Source organism: Osmia bicornis, chromosome 11 (genome assembly GCF_907164935.1).
Source record: "Osmia bicornis bicornis chromosome 11, iOsmBic2.1, whole genome shotgun sequence".
NCBI lineage: Eukaryota > Metazoa > Arthropoda > Insecta > Hymenoptera > Megachilidae > Osmia > Osmia bicornis.
This window is the reverse complement of record NC_060226.1, coordinates 2849495-2876568: the sequence shown is the minus strand read 5'-3', so window position 1 is coordinate 2876568 and position 27074 is coordinate 2849495. Positions and strand designations below refer to the sequence as shown.

The following is a 27074-nucleotide window of genomic DNA, read 5'->3' as shown; positions in this document are numbered from 1 at the left end:
CCGTGACAAGAATCATTTTATAATTTACATATTTCTGGCCGGATTAAATTACTTTTGAAATTGAAACACGAGGACGGTTGATAACATACATTATTCAATGGTGGATCTCTGCCATTTTCCTCATAATAAAATCGCAAACTGTTAAAGGGATCTAACAGGTATTAAAAGGAAATCCAGATTATAACAAGCGTTTAAGTCTTTTAATGGCGAACCCCGGCGTGAAAATATGGGTCACGCGTAGCAGTACTTTAAAACGAAATATAATAGAATAATGATCGAATAAGGGTGTAATCGCATTAATACCTCGATTCGCTTTTTGTACCAGCTAACGTTACTAGAATTTATTATTAATCTTTAGCTGCTCTTTTGCATGACGAATTATTTGAATTTGTTGTAATGAAAGGGTTAATAGTTACACACAAAAAGAAACCAATTGATCGGAATTAAAAATTGCGATCGAATGTATTTTTCATGAAACTTCTCGTCTGGACCTTTGTCATGGTAACTTTCAAACGAACGATTCGCATACATTTATCTTGAAAGGCGCGATTGAAAAGAAATTTTTCTCTAAAGGCGGGAAAAGGATCGTAAAGAATCGTCTGTAATTTAGTTTTAGCGATTCGAAAGGAACAAAGGGTCCGTAACGTATCTCCAAGGTTCTCTAACACAATTTTTTCCTATGTTTAATCATCGTCCAATATCATCAACGTGAAATGAAATTACATCTCACAGACGACCGTTGTGTATGTTCCTGTTTTTTTTTTTTTTCATACACTCTCCAATTTACTTTCTCGTCTGGTGCAAAAGATACGTTCTTAGATTTAATTAAACGAATTAGATCGGTCGATGTTCATCCGACGAGTGGATCGTATTTCGAGGAAGATAGAGGATTGGAAACACGGTTTTAATTGGGCTAAAGACTTTGTAACAATTATCTCTTAGTCATATTTCAATTGCTCCTGTATAATGTAAAAGTTTCGAAAATTGATTCTGGTTCACTCGGTAATTTAACTATTCAAAAAACTGTTGAACGTAATATTAAATAAAAACAATTTATAAAATATAGGCATCCTAGCTTCCGAAAGTTTGCGATCAAAATTAATTAGAAGAAGTGCTTTAGAAACAAGGCACAAAGATATTCCTCGCAGTATTTTTTTTATTTCAAAAAAGGAATATTTCTCTGTGTTCCTTTTAGCGAGGAAGGCGCTAAATTTCGATGCTAGCCCCGATAATACCATCCCCTGTAAGCCAACTCCTTGTATCTTTCAATTACATGGCGCGGAATGGAAGATCCTTTTGCCGCGATAGGAAAAAGGAAGATAGATAGTCGTTCGTCTCGTTGACGTTTCCAGTTTCTGCTCGTCGGGACGAGGGTTCGCGGAGAGTAAGGTTTCGTTTTCCAGCAAGCACGAAAACTATCCACGGATTGGAAACGAGAAACTCGCGGGTCTGGCGCGTGTCCAACTTCCCTCTTTCCTCTTTAGACAGGCCACTCTCGCGACTACCTACTACTTACGACGGGGGTTTTGTTTTATGCCGGACATTTTGCAACCCCGTGTTTAAACATATCTCGGAACGCGGACAAAGCTTCGCCTTCCGCTTCCTAGGATTTCTTCGAGCGAACACGTGCACGCGTTATTTTAATTCCAGACGCCCCGCCGACGACTTATTTTAGGAATCTTCTTCCAAAATAGGGATTCTGAACGCGTATACCTTCGAAGTACGTCGCGAGACGGTAATTTGTAAAATATGTACAAGAATATTAGCATAAAGGTAATTGTAAAAATTAATATAGAAAATTATAGCAAGGAGATCACTAAAATATTTGATTTTTCATTAAAATACAAAATCTATTAAAACTACAGAGACATAGAAATATAGACGTACAGATATTTTCAAAAGAATTCATTTTCATTGAAGCCACACTAATATTCCAGGCGAATATTAAAATTTTTGTGTAACATAAAGTAACTCTTTTGTTACAGATCCACCTATAGTCAGTATTCAGCCAGAAAATATTACAGTGAACGAAACTGAGGATTTTATAATCTTTTGTGATTACGAAGCTAATCCAGCTAGTCTGACAGAAGTAATATGGTAAGTTTATTTTTGACTTAATTAAAGTTATGAAACGATATTGTATTTCAGAAGTAATCACGAGGTAGATATATTAATTTTTCGATATTTTTAATTAATCTTAAATCAACAATTTAGTATAAAGGTGTTATCTTTTCTATTAAACAAAAATTTTAAATCTGATAAAGTATTAAAAACTGTTAATTTTTATTAAATTAAACAAAGGTCTTCGGTAATCTTCATATTTCATATCAAACACTTTATATTTATTATTGTAAATATAATTCTTTCCTCATGAAACATTTTTCATATCTATAAATTTTACTTTTCATTTTAATTTCGGGGCTGCCCACTTTTCACTTTCGAGATAAACATTTTAAAAACGGTTAAGGTGATCGTATAAATTCCAATAAAATTCAGCACGATATAAATTAGCTTCCATAAATGAATTTCATCTGTGTAAGTTTGACGTACATGAGGACGTGAAATATTAAAAAATACTGAATATATCGATACGGAAGCGATCAAAGAGCAAATACGAATAAATTTTATTCGGAATAAAATTTGTACCATTTATGGTAGTTTACTATACTTAGTCGTGATTGAAATCGATACAAAACTCCATAATACAGATTGAATAAAATAAAAGGGAAAAATGAGAAGAAACCATGAATTTATGTTGCTTGTCATTACCACTTGGTTCCACGTGTCATGTGAATCTATGCTTTTCATTCTTTAGATGTTGACACGTTCTTATTCTTACTATCTTATAAAAGATTTTACTCGTTTATCAAGTTTTCTGCTTCCGGTCTACCATGGACAAATTCTTTTATTACATTATATTGTAAATCTGTTACATAAAATAATATAAACTATTTTGCGAAATCCAATCAGTTCAATTCAATAAATTAGTTATATGTGAAAAGAATAATTTGATTTTTTCCCTCTTTTTTTATATATGGTTATTTGTGAATTTATTAAAAATTTAGCGCTTTTTATTTGCATGCTTTTCATTGGCTATTAATAATGCATTCCACGAGACACGTTCAACTCTAATTAAGCGCGTTAGCCTAAGAAGTGTTAGACAACACCGAGCTACAAAACTTTGCTGTAAAACCCGTTCGCTTTTTCTGGAAAACTGCTCATAGAGTTTATTGAGGGCATACAAGCTCCCAAGTTTATAGCGCCTTGCCCAACCACGGCTAACTATATTATAAAAGAGGACCAAAGCAGCTGATGGTTAATCCTCGGATGGCGAAGATTGGATTGAACTTACCCCATGACGATACAAATTCTTTATCGAGTTAATACAATATTATAGACGGTGTACGGGGTGTTCATTTTACAGAGTGGTTTTAAGCTTCTTCCTGTAATATACTGTACAACAGATAATTAACACCTTTCCTCGAATTAGCACATTCATTTAAATAATTTACTTATTTTTAAATGAAAATATGTGGGCGATAAAACTTCTAAAAATATACAAAGGGTTGTTAAAAAATGTTTAAAGACAATTAAATTTATTTAGAAACAAATTTTCACATCTTATTTGAGAAATGATTTATTTGTCATCTACATATTCGTTTATTTAATAAACGATAGTTTTCCATTTATAATCGAATAGGTTTTATTTTGAAATTTCTAATTGTAATCAAATTTTCTTTGCGATATGCTGAGTGAAACTCACCAAAAATTAATTTGTTAATACTATTTATATAAAATTGGAATTAAAGGAGAGCAATACAGAAAAGTGTCTGATAATTTTAATCGTATTTTCGCAGGTTCCGAGACGACAAAGAATTAGTTGTAACCGACGACCACTACGAGGGTGGAATAACGGAACAAACAGCCCTTACCGTGAAAAATGCGACACTTAGCGACATGGGCTCTTACAGGTGCATTCTACACAATAATGTTGGTCCATCCGTTTCAGAGGACGTCGTCGAAGTCAACGTATTGTGTAAGTGTGTCGACATTATTCCTAGCATAATTTACTTAACAAACGTAATATCTACAATCGTGTTACGCGATTCCCAATTAACGTTAATCGGTGTATCAATCAAATCGAGGATCGATGACCAGATAAACGTTAATGGTTAACTCGCGTTTCGTGATCAATACCGAAGTCAAAAAGTTTATGATGGGAATGGTGGATGGATTACGTTCGGTAATGAAAAAAACGCAAGCGGTACGTATGTTCCGGCATTGGTTTTAAAGCGGTGCTCGCGAAAATTTATGGACGCATAAATATCGTTTACCGGAATAAAACGCGATAAATTGCTGTAATGCGAAACGAAACGGAACTGTTTTTTTTTCCTTTTTGCGATATTATCCTTGCTTTTCATGTCTGATGACGTCGATTCTCGTTTTGCGGAGAATCCACGCTATTAAAAGATTTATTAATTATTTTCAGCTTACTAGATTATTTTAAATTTTACCCTATGAAGCTACAATAATTGTTTAATTCAAAATTTTTAAAAGATGGGAGTCAATCCCCTTTGGTTCAGTGGGGTGGAAAAATAGAACAATCAGTTCGCCATTTTTGTTCTTTATTATTAATATTATACTTGGAAGTATGAATCACCTTTGCCAATCGTCCTTTTTCTTTCACTCGATTTCTTTTCCTTTCTGTTCTCGAACAAACTTCGTGGTCGCTTTTCTGATTTTCTTTTTTTTATTTTCAACTCGCTAAAATCTTAATTACCTTTGCGGGGAGAAATGTTCCATCCAATCCGCTGATTGGATCCTCATGCGAAAGTTCTTTTCCAACTGCTTGATCAAGCTTCCTGAATTCTTCCTTTTCTAGTACTCCCAACACAAATGTGTGCTTTATCTTGAATAAAATAAACTTTCACGTTGCTCGTAAAAGAAACATGAGCAATAAGTTTCTTGGTATGGTCTATTCGATGGATCTGATGGTCCATTCTTTTTTTAAACTGATTACATCCATTTGGTTGAAGCGTTGCTTCTGATGTGAAACGGGTGAACCCAGTAAATTGGACAATTATTTATCGTGATCAAATGTGTCAATTTTCTGTAAAAGTAAAACCTTTTAATCTGCAACCATGTTTTTTATTTTTTCTTAAACCTGCTCTTCCGGTCTATATGACCCACACTGAAAATTACGTTTCCATAGGTATATTTTTGAAAATTTCCTGTTAACTTTTATTAATTTAATTTTAATTTCATATTCCTTTCTTCGATATTTTATATTTCTTAGGAACAAATTGTTTTGAAGTAAAAAGAAAAACTATAATTGAGTAATACATCTGTCAAAAATTAATTGATTCTGAAAAGTATTTCCATGTAAAAAAAATATTTGATTTTATCTCTTTCCTTTGTAATTAAGGTATAAAAAGACAAAAAAGTCATCAGGGAAGAGTACACTCTTCCTCTAATCAACGGCCGCCCTTCGTATTACTATCAAGTTTCTCTTCATTTTTGTACACAGACAAACCGGTAGTCGAAGTGGTAATGGATCCGGAAACACCGGTGAACGAGGCGGACCGCTTGAATGTCTCTTTGACTTGCGAAGTTGTTTCTGGAAATCCAGCAAGCTTGACCGCTGTCCGATGGTACTTGGACGGGGACCTGCTGAAAGAACTTCCGGATTGCACGAGAAATATCACAGCGACCACCACAACCACCGAGGAATCTTTAATTTTCTGCGATATCGATCCGAGTAAACTGCTGCTAGAGGCAGTGGGTCGTTCCTTTCATGGGAATTACTCTTGCGAGGGTAGAAACGACGCTGGATGGGGACCACTTTCAGCCAGTGCACCTGTCATAGTCTATTGTAAGTTTATTTTCACCTTTTATATATTCAAATTCTGAATTGGTTTGAATTAATTCGATTCACAATGATTTAATAATTGTCTGCTATCTTTGGTATAACTAAGGAAGTGTCAAGATAGGACTAGCCCCATCCCCCAAATGTGGACTTCGCTAATCTAGGATTCTAAGTTACTAAAACTTTAAGGCTCTAAAATTGTAGAACTCTAACATTCTAGTTTCCTAATATTCAAATGTTTTAATTGTTCTAATATTCTAATGTTTTAAAAGTTCAAACTTTCGAGATTCCAAGTTTTCAAATTTCCAACATTTTTTAAGATTCTCTCGAAAAATCTTGATAAATGCAAGATATGAAACAGCAGTCACTGTTAACAAAGTTAAGGGACCTAGCCTGCCCCATAAAAACGTCCTAGGTACAGCAATGTCTACTGAAACGAAAGAATATCAAAGCTGTGTTTAAAAATTGAACGCAAGAAAATAAAATTTTCAAACTAGAATTTCAATGGAGAAATTTACTTGTTGTTACGAATAATAGACAAGCCTGGACCGGCTTCGATCTCGTACGAGCCCCAGCAGGTAATAAAGAAGCGACCATTGACAATCACGTGCTTCGTACTGGACCCAGGACGGCCAAAGGTAGTTGGCTTCAAATGGTTTCGAGGCCTTCACAGACTTCCGGATGAAAACGACGCTACCCTTACCATTGAATCGGTTAATTTGGAAACTGAAGCGAACTTTACTTGTCTGGCTTACAACGAAGCCGGCGACGGGGACCCGGCCACCACGTTTATCGACGTGTCTGGTGAGTTGTAAAGTTGTTCGAAAAACTTTTCGATTCCCTGTCGAATAAATCTGTTGTCCGTTTTTCGTGTGACGTTAATTTCGTGCGGATCAGCTGACGCTCTGACAAGCATTAAATCCTTCCGGAATTTGGATAAAGAATTGATATTAACTTTGACAATCTGTACTTTCCATTGGTGTTTGATTAATTTGACAAATCGCGCTGGTAGCAAAGGCCCTCATTAACGCGTTGGGTGCCATGGGTGTAAGGCTGGGGAGAGATAAAATTTAGTGGAAAATATACCCTTAATAAGCATATTTTGTAAAATAAAATAACTCGCAATACTTTTTCTATGGGATTTGGAATTAAAAAAAGTATGTCAACGCCAGGATAGAACGAGCATATACGATTGGTTATTATATTTATTTAACAAGCAAATATACGGATTCGTGCTATATAAAGAACCTGCTGCTGTATCTAAATCAACGATCCGTATCTTGAAAATCCTGGGCATCTGCTTTTACCTTTTTTTTCTTTTTTTTTTTTGTATTCATTTATTTAATACGTATACATATGGAGAAACGTACACTGCACGGAAATTTGTTCCTGCATTTTGCGTAATATTTCCGCGATATAATGGAAACTTTATCGTACTCGTATCTCCTATTAAAGATATAAACTGATAATATTATAATATTTCACTGCAATATTTAAATAATGTTACTCGCTAATGGATTAATTCAACGCGTTCGTTATTGCTTGATAACTAATTGGGTAATAAAAGATTCAAGAATTTTCTACAAAATGAATCGTCGTATAAAATATTATCAATTTTAAATGAAAGTATTAATTAACGTTTAAATTAAATGTATTACAATATTAGCATTCATGAGCACATATTATACTGCTCATTAAAATATCAGAAAATTCTTTTTATAGTAATACTTCAATCCTCAAACATAATTATTAAAATATAATTAACAATAAATATATTATACTTACTGGATTTCCTATAAATCTGACGGATTTTGAATATGAAAATTTATTCATTTTTCACCCTGTTATAAATCGGTTCGCGAATCTCGATACTCTTATCTCCTTTCATGAGCCAGCATGTTCCAGTGGCACGATTTGGAAACATGGTTAAACATGTTGTTTGATTGTCAATAGCTGCCCCTGCGTTTATCAAGAAACTGCTCCCTTATCACGGCTACGTGTACAATTCCCCGAACGTTAGTATCATGTGCTGGGTCGAATGCGCGCCGATCTGCAATATTTCCTGGCTGAAGGACGGCATACTCATGGATTTCTCGAAAACGAACCGATACTATCTGTCGAACGTTTATCATCTGCCCGATCCACGAACGAACGACTTCGAGAGCATCCAATCGACCCTCGTGTGGAACCTGACCGCATGGCCCTCCGGTCAATTGGATAGGGTCGAAGACAACGTGAAATTCACGTGCGAGAGCAGCAGCAATGGAATAGGGCCTGGAGTGAAAAGCAGCACTCATTTTCACGTTGAATGTAAGTTTCTTTCGTTTCAAATTCATTCAGTGGGGTAACGAGAATCTTTCCTGGGGTGGGCTGGGTCCCTTAGAAATTTAGAAATTCTGAAATTTTGGAAATCTAAGAGTTTGGAATTGTGGAATTGAAAGATATCTAAATTTTTCAACTTTGGAATTTTTGAATTGTAAGTTTTTGAAAATCTGGCATATTGGAATTTTGAAATTCACATGTTAATCCTTTCGCTGTCGTTCATTAAGTGGGGTAACGAGAATCTTTCCTGGGGTGGGCTGGGTCCCTTAGAAATTTAGAAATTCTGAAATTTTGGAAATCTAAGAGTTTGGAATTGTGGAATTGAAAGATATCTAAATTTTTCAACTTTGGAATTTTTGAATTGTAAGTTTTTGAAAATCTGGCATATTGGAATTTTGAAATTCACATGTTAATCCTTTCGCTGTCGTTCATTAAGTGGGGTAACGAGAATCTTTCCTGGGATGGGCTGGGTCCCTTAGAAATTTAGAAATTCTGAAATTTTGGAAATCTAAGAGTTTGGAATTGTGGAATTGAAAGATATCTAAATTTTTCAACTTTGGAATTTTCGAATTTTAAGTTTTTGAAAATCTGGCATATTGGAATTTTGAAATTCTGGAAATTTGGAATCTTAAAAGTTTAGAATGATAAGTGGGTCAATCCACATTTTTGGAGATGTTAAAAACATACTCACGCGATATCGCGTGCTTAACATTTAATTATTCGGGCAAATCAAACACGGTTAATTAACAATACTTTTTTCTGTCAAGTTCCTCCGGAAAATATGACAATTTCAAAGAGTAAAATAAACGTCACCGTGGACACGATACCGGAAACAGTAACCTGTAACGCGAAAGCACATCCGGAACCCACTTTTCGCTGGTTTCGAGAGGGTTCAACGGATACCATCATCGAAGGTCGTGTTCTCGATTTAAAGATAAAGGTGCCAAGACGTAGTAATGGTACATACTATTGCGAGGCAGCTAATCGTCATGGAAGCAGAAATATCTCCATGATCATGAATGTTCAATGTAAGTAGAAAAGGTTTGCAATTATATAGGAGAAGATAACAATAATTAAGAAAAATTTCATGTTCTTGAGAATTCTAAAAGACAAAGTGATAATTTAAGTAATTAGAAATTACGTGAAAGTTTAGGAAATTTTCATTAAACTTTAAGTTTCAAATTATGTCATTTTGCCATGTTAATTGAAAGTGTTAACGAACACCATAGAATTAATTTCACAGAAAGAAATATTATAATTTGATTTAAATTTCCAGTAAATTTCGCTTTATAATCAAATTATTAATGAACAAAATTTAACACTACATCTAAGAGTTATGTGACATTTGTACGAATTATGTGGTGGTGGTTGTACAAAAACCGAACCATTTTCTTCTTTGGACAGTTAAGCCAGAGTGTCACGTGGAAAAGGAACGAATAGACGGGGTGGATTACGTGGTATGCTCTGCGATAGCAAACCCGAAGGAGACCGATTTTTTTTGGTCTTTGAAGAGTGACAACGATACGTTGGAACAAGTTCCCGATCCTCGCAATGGAAAAAGCTACATCCGTCTCGACACATCGGTAACCAATTTCCGGACGTACGTTTGCGTTGCGAACAACACCATCGGCCAATCGAGCCCTTGCGAGCGAGACGTACCAGGTACGTAAATTAATAATGAAAATTTTATTTAACAGCTTAATATTAAAAATAATACGGAGAAGGAATTCAGCCTATTTTACCCCTGATTTTGGAAATACGTGTTTCCTGCAATTTTAATAGGAAAAGTGTACTCTATTGTAGTGAGATTCCACTTTAAATTGGTGTGAATTTTTACGTAAAACGAATTCCTTCACTGGGATTAGTTTTCTTCTCGTAGTATCACATTCCTCTCATAATTCGTGCGTTCTATTGTCTGGTTTTGTAATTCACGTGTAATGAGAAAAATCTGAGATAGTGGATAACAAACATCAGATAATTTGAAAGAATTTTATGATGGACATTAATAATTCCATTAAATAATCAGCGAGAAAGTAAAAATAATTTTTAATATCAGAGATTCTTAAGGGTAAAAGTTGAAAATGTTAAAAGAAAAATGCATTTTTCCATGTTATATAATGCATTCAATATGAGAATTCCTATTGCTTATAAATTAGATTCTCCTTGAACAATCGAGGTCTGCGTTAAATTAATTCAGTTTCGACCCGATTCATCGTTGATTTACATTTTCTACCTATTTTCTCGTTTATTTGAAATGTAAAATTGTTAGTGTGGATCATTATTTTCCTATTGAACCTATTGATCTTATTCAGAAACGAATTTTTAACTAACAATCAGGTATCATTTTTAATTAAAATTTTTAATTATCTTTTATTTATTAATAATATGTAGATAGTATGTGAATGTAAAATAAAACAAGAATAGAGACGATGAAAAAGTTATAGTTTTATTAGGGTTTATGTAGATACGTGGAGACATGAATTTTAAACGACTTTAGTAACAAACACAAAGCTTCGTGAGAGTAAAGTTAAATCTAAATGAGTATTTTCCGTGATGCAAAGTCATTTACATGTTCCACCGTAATTTAAAGCTGTTTCAACTAAAATCGACTTTAAATTCGATTACTCTTATTGTTCGCTTCGAATTGAATCAGTTCGATGGCCATAAATGCTTTGAGCGAAAAGCTTAGCGAATAATTTTAATTTTTTTACAATTTTATAACGACGTCACTGTGTGCCTTGTTGTTTCATAATTTCATTATAAAATGAATATTACTGAAGGTAATTAAAAAAAAAAAGGAACATTGTATACAATTTTTCTTTCTTTTCTTTTATTTTGTTATGAAAGAACACACTGAAAAATATTTTTATTAATATATAATAATGTAATAAAAGAAAGAGATTGTTGCACAAATTCTTGATTGCACAACAATGTCTCTGTTAACTTTTTTCACGAATGAAATTATTAATTACCTTTGAAGAATTAGCTTCACGAAAATAAGATACCTCTGGTTGATAATTCTTATCAGTGGAAATAGGTCAGAGTGTCCAAATTACCTAGACAAAATAATTCAAAGTTTCTCCGCTGGGACGTTCATCCTCCTGTTTCTTGAGTGTTATCATTTCTTTCCCGGAAAATGCAACTGTCCCCCAGAGAATACGTATATCCGTGCGATTATATAAATCTACTATAAACATTATTAAAATTTTCATAGAAATTGCTTCGTTGAGTCTCGTTATTTAACGTATCGAGGAGATAGCAGAAAGTGCAATATTTGAATCGTCGAAGAATAAATTATTTCGCAAGAGGAAATAAATATTTTTATAATTATTTATTTTGATAATTGTATTTGAACAAATATTCATATTTTAAATAGTTAGAGAAATATTTCATTTAACAGTTAAAGCGATGGTTTAAATTATTTATTTCTTCTTAGCTCACCATGGACATCGAAGTAAGTTCCTCTATAATTATATTATCTTGAATTTCAACTGAATCTATTAAATTGAAATAGACGGTTAAATATGAATAATTACTGTGATTATTTATTCTGTTATTAAAGCAGATAAATCGAATTATAAAAATTTTGATTAAAAAATCTGAATAAGTTAAAACTGACTTATTAGTCGTTTTTTCATAAAAACGAAATAGTTACTTGATTTCAGGAATATTTAACCTACACAAAATTACGTAATAAAAATTCTGCGTAATAAAATGTCACACAGCGCAGCAGCAGATTGAATTTAAATGAAAATCCTCGCTTAAAATCGGTCGTCTTACTTCAGTATTTATAATATTACGCAGCTGTCGCCGACATTTGAATTGCAGCTGCTCTACCGATTACTTTATTCCCTTACCAACAAACCAGGGTGTACCGTGAAATTTCTACAATCAGTCTAAATCCTTTGTTGTGTTACGTAGAAATTTTCAATGAGTTGCAAATTGCAATCAACTTTGTTATTCAAGTTCAGGGATGAACGTTTGAATAAAATATTTTATACTGAAAGTTTTATGATGATTAAATTTCTAAAATTTACAATATTGTTGCATTGAATGCCATTATGGGTTGTAATTAAAATTGGTGAACTTTCAGTGGTGCAGAATTATTTATTTAAAACAGTTTTAATTTTTCAAAATTATTATTTCAAATTAACATATAATTAATATATGTTGCAGGCCATATACCGTGGTGGTACCAATTGGAAGGATACCTTCTTCTAATTGTCATCGTTGCTGCTGTTGTTATGATACTTGTGATAATTCTTATCTGCGTGGCGATCTTCATCGTTTGTCGACGCAAACGAAACCAGATGAAATGTAAGTTACAATTTATTTTATATTATTTATTGTCACTGTGATTTGTTGCTCAAAACAATTCGCATGACGTAGATCATCGTCAAGGATTTTCTTCAAGATGATACAAATTAAAAAAAAAAATTGAAAAATCTGTCGAGCGCAGCTCAAATTCTAAAATTTTACCTAATTTACTATGATTTAATTTTATAATTGAAATCTTGAAGAAATTCTAATCAAGATCACAGAATCATTAACCGTACATAAACGATTCACACATTCTGAACATGGTACTCCAACATTGTTTAAGTTATACATATCAATCTACAATAAATATGCATTATCTGAACAATTTTAAAATCAGAAAAAATATCAATTTCATAATGCATATTTATTGTCACACCATCTCACAAGAGTTACATATCACAGATCACCGGAGCAGTTTTTATCGAGCTAGAAAAGTGATAAAAAGTAATAGCAATTATTTCAACGTGGCAACATTCCTGTGCACAGCTGACCACATGTTCCCTTTCAAGCGACAAGATCTCGGTTCGTTGACTTTCATTCACTTATATTAGTCTTGATAATTTCCACTGACAAATTAAAAAAAAAGGAATTCGATTCACAATAATTGACATACATTCGTGGAATGACAAAAACGTACAGTATCGAGCAAAGTACACTTTCCTAAGAAAAGTGGCATTATAAGAGAAGAGGTTTTTAAAATCTTAATTTCAATGATATTAATATTAAAAGTGATTTAGAAACAAAATAACATAATTTTTCATTGTTAAATGTCATAATATTTAGCATATAATTAAGAAATTTAAATATTAACATAAATATCAATTCAAATTCTCCCGCCTAAATGTTCGTACGCAAGTGGTGGGGGGGACACAGATCTATATATACAACACCTTCTCCCTTCCTCCGTCACTCTCCGTGGAGCCACCGTAGGGAGAGGTGGAAGTCTGGGGAGGGGGCATCGCCACTTTCCCTGGAGAAGCCTAGTTGCTCGGTACTGTACATTCGTAATATTAACCCTTTCGTTACTAAGGGTGAGTATAATCATTCGTTATTAAATGATCACTGAATTAGGATACTAGTGGCAAAAAGGTGTCTATAGTATTTACCTAGTTATTAGGCTCAAAATTATGGAAAACTCCAAAAACAATAATTTTGGGAAATTATAACCCTTTTTCAAAGTAGCAGAAAAACTCAAGCATGATGAGCCAAAGTAATCTTTTTTATTAAAATTTGTTGTAATGAAAGGGTTAATAATTACACCGTGACATTTTCCAACGAGCTTTCACTGCTCAGTATTTTAAAACTTCGTGACGGTAAATTCTGTGAAGCGGCAGCTGGATTTCTCGTACGTTGCATGTTGCTTGATCCAGTTGTTAAGAAACGTAAGCTGGTTGAGAATTGAAAAGCGATCTTCAAGTACGGATCAGCTTCCTGTTTTGTATATTCATCGAGACCCGTTGAAGTAGCGTTGTCGCGTAGGGATACAGAAGTTTGTTGATAAAGTTTCTTAATTAATTGGTGAGACAAGAGTAATCACGAAACATCGAAACGTTATCCGTGTATAAAGTTACGTTGACTGCCATTCGAACTGGTTGCAGACATTGGATTATGAGAATCTTATAATTTTCATAGCTGGTTTGTTATTTTATTAAAATAAAATTTTCAATTTTCACTTTCATTACCAGATCAAAAATGTAGATACAGCCTAATAAAAATTTTTGCATATCCCTAATATTAAAAGCACTTAAATCAAAAGTTTAACATAAAATAAAAGTACTATTCATGATATGTTCTGTGTAATAAATATTTAAAGATTCAATTAAAAATTTAGCATTTTCGATACTTGTTGAATATTATAATGAATATTGATGAATTGTTCAATTTTCAATTGGTGTTATTAAAAATTTAATTGTTCCTGAATGTTTCATCCAATGACTGCAGCCAGACTTGCATAAATCATGCACTTGCATACATTATTTTGCGTTGTTATTATCGCATAGTTCATGCTAGAGTTACGGAAAACGAAGCATGTCAGTTATGTTACGTAATCGTACAAGGTAGATGGACAATGCGCATTTCCCATTTGGTTGCAAAAACAAGTACATACAATGTATACAAATTATTGAATATACGAGCTTGTGCTGTGCCGCTGCGTCGAGAGGACATGAAAATACAATTTTCTTTCCAATCACTTTGAGGAGATTTTTGTAGTTCCATATTTATAATCTGTAGTAACGTTTATCGCCATTTTTCCTGGAAAAGCCTGTCATGCTCATTGCTGTAATAATCCTCACAGAGAAGCCTCCCCCAAAAAATACCCCTCGGATATCAAATTATAAAATTCAAGGTAGCATTATTAATAATTTCACATAAATCAAAATATCCTCACCTAGAATCCTCAGATAAAAAGAATCTTTAGATCACAAACTAAAATTCTAATTTTTATACCCATCATTTCTATCAATTTGACATAAATAAATTTTTGAGCGCACCAAAATGTTTAACTTGTGACAAAAAGAAGAAACTCGGCGCAAGTTATTCAAATGAAACTGTCCTTTCACCCATTTCCACGCAGAAGAGAAACGATTGTTCGTAAAGTACATCGCGACTTACGTAACATTCCTTGGTAAAGTTGTACCGAGCGATCTCCTCGAAGAAGTTAGTCAACGTTAATTAAATTCGTAGAATGTCGTGAACTTTGGTTAGCTGGAAAAGAACAATCTCTAATTAAAGGTATAAAACGACACAGCTTCGAGCACAGGTCCTCTCGATTGGTACAGCACGTGTCTCGTTTTCGGTAGTGTATCACTAACACAGAAAAACTGATTCGTTTCTGCTCTACTTTTTTAATTTGGACTTGCTAAACAAAACACAGACAGTAATCGGGTGGTCGAGCTGGAGGAACGCGAACAGTAAGTACAGAAATGCAACACATTTGAATCTTCTCCTTTTGTATCTTCACTTTTGTTGTTACTGTTGCGATCGTTGATTTGCTCGCACCTTTTGCTGCATTTATTTCCAAAATTATCCTAATTTCTATCTGCTTGATGCTCGTTGTCAGCTTCGGTATGCTTGCTATAACGTACAAGGAAAATGTATTTTGCTTTATGGAACAATGGGATATGCACATCACGAGCTTCTCTGTTTTATGTATAAATAATATTCCATTGCAACAAAAAGATATTTATATCTCAAAAAAAATGTATTTCCGTATATAAGGGAACCACCAAAGTTTGGTTACCCATTTTCCACCCTGTACATTGTTCAGGAAAGATCGTCTCTGATTCTCCAATCTCATAGGAAGCACCTTCTACCCCTTCCTCTCTATATTTTCCTCCACGGTTGAATGCATGTCCTGTTGCATAATTTAGTGGCCACTTCCGGCTTATAATAGTTTACTGTCGAAGCGTGGATAGAGGTAAGGCAGGTAAGGGTCGCACGTGCTAATGAATAGGGTGTCGGGAGTTCTTTGTTATTCGAATGTAGCACTGTATGTGCTGTTTTGTTGCATAATTTAAGGACGATTAGTTATAACTGGCTAGGCTATCTCTGGCCTCATAGCGGCGTTGCTACTATTTCTACATAGGAGACACTTTCGGAGGTGAAAGGTAGGTGAAGGGTTGCATGCTCGATGAGTAGAAAGCCCTCTTATTGAGTTGGCTGTCGTTCAAATCGTGACCTGAAACGAAGAATCCTTTTGGCGGCGAATTTTTCGCTTCGCTTGTACGCTCTTCAACGCCCAGTGAATATTTAACGCGTTTTTTTAAACATCGACCGCCGGGTCAGTTTTGATATTTCCGCGAAAAATATAACGGTCGAGCTGGGCTCGAAAAAGAATTCCTTTTTCGTTTTTGCAAAATGAAACTGGCAATCTAACCGAACTGCCTGAATTTCAGAAAATGTCCAAACACGTGATACGTAAGTACTACTGTAGAAAGTGATGCACACGATTTTTTACAATTTTAAATATAGCCTTCAATCTTTAGTTTTATTGTTAGATTTGTTTGAAGTTTGAAAAAAATTGAAGATGATGACCAAATCATAGAAAATTACCAATTTTATATAAGTCTTAATTAGCTACAGGGCCACCTACAAGTTTCGGCACGCTTAGTCCTTTAAATTAGTTATTTATTTTTTGCAACAATTTTAGTATATCTATTTTATAATCTCTAGCTTTATCGGTTTGAAGTTTAATTAATTAAACTGCACAAATGACGTTAATGGTAAAAAAATGAATTAACGGCACGCCATGCCACCGCTTTGTTTTCGGTTTTTAATTAAGTGCCCCTCCCTCTTGTACAACAATGTTGTTCTTTGTCCCTTGGTAAATGCATACATACCTTCAGATTGAAATCATATGTGCTATAACTCACGATCGAAAACAGTGATAAATTAAAATGGTCCGAATAAACTGTCATTTCGTAGTGCAACGCGTTTGATGAATTGCCACCGTTCACGCATCCCATGAATATGCAATTCGTCATACACCACGGGTAGAAAAAAGACAAATTTTATTATCAAAATATCATGGTATCGTAACTGTATTCCCGGTTCAATTCTTTTTTAAAAAAACATCATCGATAATCTTTTGATTCAATATTAAATAAAATTCAATTTTTTTCTATCAACCGTAATTTGTCATATGTCATTTATTTTTTACTTCACAACTGTATGGAAAAAATAATAATCGAAATTCTGAGAAAGACTAAAATAAATGATTAAAATTTAGAGCAACGTGAACATTGAATTTTGTTTTGATTGAACAAAGGAAAAGATTGAATTTTATTTTAAATTCGTTGAATCCATAATTATATTTGTTTTGTAACAAAATACCAATAAATTATGAACGTTTCAAATATTTTGTTTGTTAGTAAAAATACATTTAGTTGATTGATGGAAAACGATTTTCGTTGTGACATCTCTTAAAGATTGTTTCTGTGCAGCGAGATAGTCTCCGAAGTCGAGTACAATGGAAACGAAAAAGATATTTAGAAAATACTTGAAACGGAGCGAAGGATCGGATAAAGTTTAATTAAAAAGTTCTCAAAGAATCGTGTGCAAGCGACGCGTAACATTCTCGAAATGACTTTGTGCAAAGCAGAACGAAAATAATCAAAAGGATTCTTCCTTTCATTGTTATCGCAAAAAGTAAGCTTTTACAAGTGCTGTGACCACATTTGTCCCTATTCTTTTATTCGAGTATAGTTCTGATCAAATCGAGCTTCCCTATGAAAAATGGCGATATAGGGGGATTCTCAAAAATCTTCATTTTGACGATATTAATATTAAAAGCAATTTAGAAAGAAAATAATATAATTTTGTATCATTAAGATATAAAATTTATTATAAAATTTGATCGCGAGAGATAAACGACATATCTGATCAGTGGATCAGCAGAAAAAAATGAAGATAAATTGCAAAAGTTTGGAAATATATAACATTCCTTTTTTTCTAATTTTGATCATTTAGAAATAAAGTATTTTCGCATAACTTTTGCTGAATAACCTCTTGAATATTGAATAAATCCATACAACCAATAGCATCTATACTAAAAGGGTTAAAACTGAAGTCCTATAAAAGAGATTCCTTTCAGAACCAAACCGCACTTCAAACCTACTATCTGAATAAGCTCCACTGACCAGATGCGTAAGATAGATCATTTTGAAAGGATGAAATCTTGATTCTTTTCCCATCAATTCTTAGGACACAGCATTGTAAAAGTGTACAGAAAGAATGATATGCATTGACGTAACTAGGTAGGCGTCAGATTAGGTCTAGATCCTAGGGTATGGACTGACGCCCAGCACACTAAAATAAGTAAAAATAAATATTCCTGAGTTGGTAAAATTTGATCTGATATTAAATAAATATCTCAAATTTGTAATTGTATGTACAAATTCTCCATCAAATCGCGTGATAATTTTCATCACACCCTTCCACAGTGATCTAATCGTCAAACAAATCTAGACACCTGCTACTTCTGATAAAGTTAGAGTACCTAGTCTTCCCTAGAAAAATCCTAGTTGCGTCAATGACTATTAGGAGCAAAGGAAGTCCGTATGAAACGTAATCGTTAAACAGTCCAGACGGTGGACCCCCAAGTCCTACGGTGTCCTCTCATTCGACTCAAACCACGGTGCACCCAACGCCTGCACCCAGATGGCCCCTAAAGCCAGGCGTGCTGGTGCACATCAATAGAAGCCACAGTCTACGATCAGGTCTGAGTGTTCGCACTAACGAGACACTGCGAAACGAACTGATGGCCCGGCAAAACGACGAGCCGATGGCCGATCGCTTCCTAATGGAGGCCACGATCACCAAAGTGCCTGGCAAAGTGTTCCGCAGGAGGAAGGAAAACTCGCAGAGGAGTCTAACAGTGTCCAGTCTGCATGACGAGGGTATGCTTGCCAGAGCTAATAAAATTAAGGCCATGTTTGGAGTGCAACTTAAAGAGCAGGCTACTTTGCCCGGTATCTCTCGAGAAAAGACAGGTGAGTCTACGAAAAGGTTCGCCCACGTTGAGAAAAACTGTACCTTTTTAATGTTGGCATACTTGAAACTTTGACGACCGCCCAGGTTCTTTCGTTCGGTTTTACTTATTCGGTGAACAAGTTGGTTTCATTTTCTTATGAGGAAAGGTTCGTTTAATCGTAAAACATAAGGTCAGTGCACTTTCAACCCTTTCGTTACTATGGGTAACATAAGTGATACTCTTTTTTAATTAATTAAGGATACGAGCTGATTGTAATTCCACAAAGCTAATTCAAATGCACCGAATATTTGATAAACCCGAATTTAATTAAACAGATTTCATGCTCGTTCGAATGAAAAATCGTGTACCGTTTGTTTATCACTTCGCCAACATTAAAATTGTCCAGTTAATCTCTTTTAGTGGATTTTATTTAAATTAGCCGTAATGCTTCCCTTTTAATTTTGTATTTTCAGCGTTTCTTAGACATTTGATAAATAATTCAGTGAAATGTTAAGAAAATTTTATTTTCAACTTATCTTACAGTGAATTCGTTTATCAGTTATTTAATCTTCTTGTAAAACATTGAAAAAGTGCATTAATGTTAAAAAAAGTCACGTTAATCTAATTTTAAAGAAGAAGCATTACGGCGTGGTAAAAAGATAATTAAAAGTGGTTTTTTTGCGTGTAATTAGTAAGTCCGTTTAATGTCGTTCGTATCAGTGCGTTCATCATACATAGTCATCACGAAAGTAATGTGCACGTACCATTCAAAAGGATTAAAAATTTCAGTGATAACTTTGCATTTGCTTAATTAAGCCGCTGTTAACGTGCAAAAAAATTCTTGTGTAATTTCGAAGCTTGGTCCTTTACTTCATTATTTTGACATTAATATTACGATACTGTTCATCTATTTAACAAACAGCCATCCCTCTATTCGTCTCGTATTCCTCGAATATTCTCATTTTAAAATGTAACATTTATTCATAATTCAAATTTTTTTTTATTAGATGTTTCCAAAAATTCGTGTCTTTTTTTATTAAGTTTGCCAGAAAATTTTGTTCATTTTTGAATTAAAAGAAAATTACATTTAATAATATTTACTGAACAGTATAATTTCCATCGTTACTAATGACCTCCCAGCGTGATGATAATTTGTGGATTCCATTTCTGTAGAATGATTTATCTTTCGAAATTTGAAATGACATTATCGCACAAAACTTTCCGGTAAACCTAATATACCAGGGTAGTAATATTTCTATGTAATAATATTTTTATGTAGCAATATTTGCTATGCTATGCAAAGTAGCACGAACTTTTGGAAATGATTTAACATACTTCCCTTTAACAGCTACAAGAAGAATTACGTTCGGTAGCTCGAAACAAAGTGCACGATAAAATTTGAAAAATAGAATCCTGTACGAAGTACCAACAAGTAAGAAACGTGCTCCCTCAGCTATAATACAATTTTGCCAGCAATAAATATATGAATGTGTTTGTTGCATCCAGCAACGAGTTGCATGAAAGAAATGCTTTACGCGTTCCATGTCGTTGCTTGTTCTTTTTTTTTTGTTATTTCTGTGTTCCCTTAGCTGTGACTTACAAAAGAATAACACCCAGGCAACGAATACTGCATGCAGAATCGTCGTGTGATTTGAATCGAGGCAACATCTCCCGTAAGCGAAAGAAACCAGGCGCAGGTACGTAATAAGAAATTACAACAGGAGCATGATTTTCGCGTTAAGCTTCAATGATGATCACAAGACAATTATTTACTTTACGTTTAGCATCGATTTCTGAATAAACGTCATTCTATTTTTGTTTTCGGCGCAAGGTATTTGCATATACGGGGTATGAATTGAAAACGATTGGAGGTTGATAAATTCATGAAACGATAAAGATGATTAATGCATTTAAATGGAAAATGATTGCACAATGTAAAAAGTATAGAGAGTATTTTGGGAATGAAGATAGGACATAATTTAAAATTTAAAAATCATAACTTTAATAGAAATGATATTTTTAATTTTTACATAATAAATTATTTTAAAAGATATGTATTTAATACGAATACAAATTTTAAAAAGAAATGGAAGACAAAATACAAAAGAAAACATGCAGTTTTTATTACAGAAAATTAAGTTGGGAAATCAAATATTTACACAGAAATCAGAACAGTTTAATTTCGTTGTTGGTTCGTTATGAATCCTGTATGTGCAAATATTCGCATGCGAATAACACGCATCGTGTGTACATAAATATTGCATTTGCAATACACTCAGCAAGTAAGTTCCTTTGATTTTGATTAGTAGAATTATAAATTAATTGTAAAATTAAACCGAGACTCTTTGTGAAAGATGTTTTTTAAATTACTGAATTCCTAATAATATTAGAAATTAATGATATTACATTCTAAAGTCTGAACAGTTATTTATTTATATTAAAAAATATATTTTGGGGAAGTAATTAAATTTTTAATGATAATACTTAACAACACAAATACTTAACAAACTTTTCATTCAAATTGAATGTTTCATTGTTCCTATTATTAGGTTATTGCATATTGGATGATGGAATATTTGAGATGATTTGATGACATAAAAGTACCATAAAATTATACTTATGACATATCAATTTGAATCTTGTAAATCACATAAATACCATTTTGCAATGTTTGTATGTCATCAAATCTTATCAGATTTTCCATCATTAATACACAACAGCCTAATGAAACGGTAATACAAGAAGCAAAAAGCATACAGTTCAAATGATACCACACAAAATTCCCAAATCATACTTTACTTTATATTCAATCTCCCAACTTTGAAAAACAAATACATCTATAAAATTTACACTTCGACTTCCTCGTGACAATAGAAGTTAGGTATCCAATCAAGGTCCCGAATACTGAATATTCTCACGTGTATCCGTTCAATTACGTGTGTTAGTTATCTTAGATCTAGACATAGCCACTCACTTATTCTAGCATTTGCAATTACACCTGAATATTTACAATTCAATTCTGTGTATCTGTCTCTGTCTATCTCTTGCGCACTCGATGCAACCCTCCTCTGTTATACGAGTCGATCCTCTACAGCAGGGTTTCCCAAACTGAATAGATGTTCGGAAAGATTTTATACACTGCAACACGTTTAAAGATCTTCTACTTCAGTTTTATGTTTATTATTATATTATAATTTTATATTTAAGAATAATACGTTTTAATAACATTTTTTTTCAATTTTTACTAGTAGAAATTATCCATCCTAAAAAATAAACTAAGTATTCAGTTAAAATTTCTGGGTTTGCGAAGTGTTCCATTGCAGAAAAAGTTTGTGAAACCCTGCTCTACAGTATCTTTATCCAAAATGGACAGGATAACGCGGACACCTATATACCTCCTCTGTCACCTTAGTTCAATTACGCAAAGTCATGTTTCATTTGCGCTTACAGATCCCAATCAAGCTGCGAATAACAATCACGTGAACAGCGTGTCGGAAGGTCTTCCCGAGTCCGGGGCGAAGACGTTTTACGAGAACCTGCCGTTCCATGGGATTCAAGCGCCGCCTAACAAGGTCAGTACAAGAATCAATACTCGTGCACGAATGACACCCTGGTCGTTTTAAGCATGACTTTTCGCTACCTCTAACGCGTTCCATTCCCGACCGAGCCGCGGTCGGATGCAAATGCACGAAACTGTCCCGTTGAAAGACCCGCCGAAATTGTTTTCTTGTTTTGTTCCGACAAACAGAACTGGCCACGGTGCGCACGGTCGCTTGTGATCGAAACAAAACGATGGTAGAGCATTTGTTCCCTATTCTTCTTCTTTTTGTTTTTTTAACTCGCCTATCGCGTTGTGTGATTCTGTTTTCCCTCAACGATATCGAAATTGAACGGACGATTATGGCACTGTTAATCATACCGTAGCGTTGCTTTGAACGTTGGAATGAAAGAAATTCAATTATTGCATTCCTATGTTAAGAAACTGAAATCGCAAGGGTTTGATGACAAAAGCTGTAAAGGAAATTTGGTCCAGCGCGAAGGATGTCAAGGGTTTAATAAAAGGGTGAAGGTTTTTATTCGAGGTACCCTGGGATAGGTAGCCCGGAGGGTTGGGGTATGGGTAATTCGATGAAAGGGAGTCGAAAGTATCAAGGGCACAGGGATACTCGAGGCTGTGAACCGGGAAACGTGGCACGAAAAGTCACCGTAAAATAATCGCATTACAACAAGCTGAAGTATAGTACTCGAGCTCTAGTCTGAGCCTCGCTTTTGCCGAACAGGAGAATGCCAGAAACACAGAGCACTGTGAGTGTACAAGGAAACAGGGTGCACTGCACTTTATGGTGAGAGGCTTCAAGCTTGAAAAGCAGAGTTAGGAAAATACTGCTCGTTGATATTAAACCTGTACTGCTTATATTCGTGGAAAAAGAAAATATAAAAATGAAGTGAACCCATTTTGCTCAAAGTCTGCTAATTGGCGTATGCCATCTTAAGACGTCAAATCTGTCGAGCTTCATGGCGTTATAAATAGCGATAAAAGTATTGATTTTTACACTAAACATTTTTTCCTATTTTTGCACACACCGTTATTTTAACCTAATGTTACTAAACATTTACAAAGATATTAATCTGAAGTTAAATGTATAATTTTTAAAGACATGAAAATAATATGAAGTATAAAGTAAAATGAAAATTGGGGCTCTCTTCATGGTACGCTGTCCGAGGGTTAAAAGGGACAAAAGGGTTAAAAGGTGGTGGATTAAAATAAAATGAAAATTGGGGCTCTCTTCATGGTCCGCCGTTCGAAGGTTATGAGGGGTGAAAGGGTTTAATACTCGTAGATTATTTAGAGTGTTACGATAATTCTGTGAAGAAAATATCGTAAGGAAACAATAAGTTGGTAGTTGGGAATGTTAGCAATTTCAACTGTCGTTTTCCCGAAATAATTCGGCCTGAAACCGCATGGTAATTCCCCGATGTTACGGAAACTCAAGCACATTCCCCTATCGAACTTCCATAATAAACTTCGCCACGAGAAACTCTGCTTTGTGAGCTAAAACGTAATTTCTGTTACGTTTCTCTTCGAGAAAATATGTTTTTACTGAAATTGCTCCAACTTCTTTATCACACGATATCGAGTTTACGATTTAAACAGCTATTGAAGTGTTATTTTATTGATCCAAATTGAAAATATTAATTTGACTATAGAAAAAATGCATTTACATAACTTGAAGTACTTCGGTTGCTTTTATTTCCAATATATTCGTAAATTTTATTTTTCTGAAAACGTCTACATGTCTTTTTTCCACTACGAAATATTTCCTTCATTCAATCTTTCAATCCATTACTTTCGCCATAACGTTGAAACTTTCCCAAACGTATTTTCGTTCATTCCTGCTTTCTATACATTCTTCGAAGACTGAAATTCTCACAAAGAAAACTGGAGAATGCGATCTTTTGCCATGAGATATGTTTTCATTTCAATGAAACGAACGTTTGATGCGATATAGCCAGATAAAGGTGAATTCTCGTAAATTCTTCCGAAGACAAAACTCATAGAAATTCGTGAAAATTTATTTCATATTTTTCAGCTACATAATATTTAATAATGAAAATAACATAAATTCCTTCGAAATTAATTTCAATACCATTATCTTCAAAATAAGGATTTTAAAAATTATCATTCTCTAAATGTATTTAATTATTCATAATGCGTGGTCATTTTAAATATTATAGCAAATTATGATTACTATTAGTATTTTCTTTCTCTAATATATCAGAAAGGGAAAAGAAATATGGGGATGATAAATTTTTCATGAACGCTGTTACCAGATACTCCACCTCGTTACCGTAAATGCAAGATATTTATAAAGTATAAGTGCAAAGTTTAAAGGGTAATAGTTTATTGAAAGGTAGAGAAATATTAATGCTTTAACTCGGTGGAAATCATTTCGATTCCTTTGATGTTGAAAGAGAAATCATATTCCTTGAGATTACTACTTGTCGTTAGTAAAGTATAAGTACATACTTGTAAAGTTAACACAGTTTATCGAAAGGTAGAGAGAAATTTATTTCATTCCGTAAGGGTTGCATCGATCCTGTTACCTCTGAAAGATCATTGCCGAATACCAATGACGTTTGTGAAGTTTCTGTTTATCCTTTTAACACGATGTAGTATTTTTGCAATAATATTTAATCTCCTCAAAGACGATTTACAAAAATAAATTCAACGTTGTTAGTGATTACGAAAATGATAATTGTTACCAAAATTCATTTTTATCGGATCGTATGTCAACAAAAATGACCGAATGTACAATATGACAATTTTAATTGGCAAATTATTTCTATTCCCAGCCTCACTAATAAGCCTGAAATAAAAACTGCATAAAAAATTCTCCATTTGAATTATTAAAGGGTAATCAGAAATGAAGTCTATAGAGGTCTCCGTAATGGCACACTTTTGCTTCGTTAAAAAATAATCCCCCTCTTTAAGTGGAACGTTTTCGTCCTTTTCTCTTCTCCCTTTTCAGTTCGTCCTTTTATTCTGATCTCGTTCGCAGCACAATGCTACGACTTAGAATTGTATATTACCTATTCCACCTTAATGCGAAAAATCCATTAGCGTTAGATTATTCCAAGTTGAGAAAAAAAGACCCGCGAAGGAGAAACAAACGAAAACGAATTCCTTAGATCTGATGGATTGTGATTGTTCACTGATGTAGTAAAATTATTCAAATATATATTTTCTTTACTTTCAACGCTTCTCATTTACAAGACTATAATTCAGGAATTACAATTAGATAGACATAAAGAGTCATAGATAGAATTTTGGATTTGCAAAATATTTGTAAGAATACTTTAAAAGAATAAGATAAATATGTGATAAATACTTAAAGACAAATATCTATTAGCATCATCTTAACTTTTCCATTTTGCATATTTTACAAATTCCAAACAATTAAGTAATAGCTAATTATAGGAAGGTAACTGCCTTCAATAAAAGTCAATAGATTTCATATAAATAGACTATTTTATTAAATATTAGATTTACATTCCAAATTAATTAAAGAATAAAAATCATTTAAACTTCATCTGATGTATACAGGGTGTTATGTAACGCATTTTCACGCTCCTAGGTGGTGGTAGGGGGGATGATTCTGAACAACTTTTTCCTTTGCGAAAAATTGATCCGAAGCTTCCTTTTTGAATTATTAAGCAAAAACACTGACCAATCCGAGCGCGTATAACGCGCGGGCTCAGGGGCGGCAGCGTCGGCTACGAAGCGGGGCTTGACGTAGGTCGCGAACGAACGGCTCGGCACCCCGTTAGCATAGCACAATAAAAAAATTAAACTAGTTAAACATTTTTTGTTGTTGTTCAAAACGAATACGGAATCTAATCTCTTGTCGCCTGTCATTATGTAAAAAAGGAAATTTTCAACATTCTAAATAACAAATAAAAATGTTTGAAATGAAATAATGAATACAAATTTTAAAACAATTTCAGTGAAACTTACCCATTCGTTCGTAAATTCCTATCTGGGTCAATCCTGGGTTATTGTGTCAGTCTTCATCATTTGACGAAGAAACGCGTGTGCAGAACAGCTGATTTCACGGTCGGGCTAGTGAACTTGCCTCGTTTATTGCACTTAGGTACAATAAACGCTTTTGTGTGGTCGTTTCAGTGAAAAAATCGACCCCGAAAGGGACTGCGCGAGTGCGATACCTAAGTGCAATAAACGAGGCGAGTTCACTAACCCGATCGTGAAATCAGCTGTTCTGCTCACGTGTTTCTTCGTCAAGTGATGAAGACCGACACAATAACCCAGGATTGACCCAGATAGGAATTTACGAACGAATGGGTAAGTTTCACTGAAATTGTTTTAAAATTTGTATTCATTATTTCATTTCAAACATTTTTATTTGTTATTTAGAATGTTGAAAATTTCCTTTTTTACATAATGACAGGCGACAAGAGATTAGATTCCGTATTCGTTTTGAACAACAACAAAAATGTTTAACTAGTTTAATTTTTTTATTGTGCTATGCTAACGGGGTGCCGAGCCGTTCGTTCGCGACCTACGTCAAGCCCCGC

General features: G+C 33.9%; 1 protein-coding gene across 11 annotated transcripts in view; it reads left to right on the top strand.

Moving 5' to 3' along the window:
* Positions 1-27074, top strand: part of LOC114877011 (hemicentin-1) — a 216127-nt gene that overhangs the window by 180479 nt on the left and 8574 nt on the right. For 8 of the 11 annotated variants that reach the window (XR_006829852.1, XR_003789487.2, XR_003789489.2 and 5 more), the window contains 13 exons: positions 1986-2097; positions 3858-4036; positions 5528-5872; positions 6404-6670; positions 7820-8176; positions 8956-9216; positions 9593-9850; positions 11625-11642; positions 12365-12505; positions 15384-15420; positions 18590-18999; positions 20570-20677; positions 22431-22552. Coding sequence is in view for 4 of the 11 variants with exons in the window: in XM_029189072.2 (XP_029044905.2) it covers positions 1986-2097; positions 3858-4036; positions 5528-5872; positions 6404-6670; positions 7820-8176; positions 8956-9216; positions 9593-9850; positions 11625-11642; positions 12365-12505; positions 15384-15420; positions 18590-18999; positions 20570-20677; positions 22431-22552 (2615 nt within the window). In the remaining 7 variants the exon portion in view is untranslated. The remainder of the gene's footprint in view (positions 1-1985; positions 2098-3857; positions 4037-5527; positions 5873-6403; positions 6671-7819; positions 8177-8955; positions 9217-9592; positions 9851-11624; positions 11643-12364; positions 12506-15383; positions 15421-18589; positions 19000-20569; positions 20678-22430; positions 22553-27074) is intronic. The other 3 variants (XR_003789488.2, XR_006829854.1, XR_006829853.1) reach the window with 2 other exon arrangements.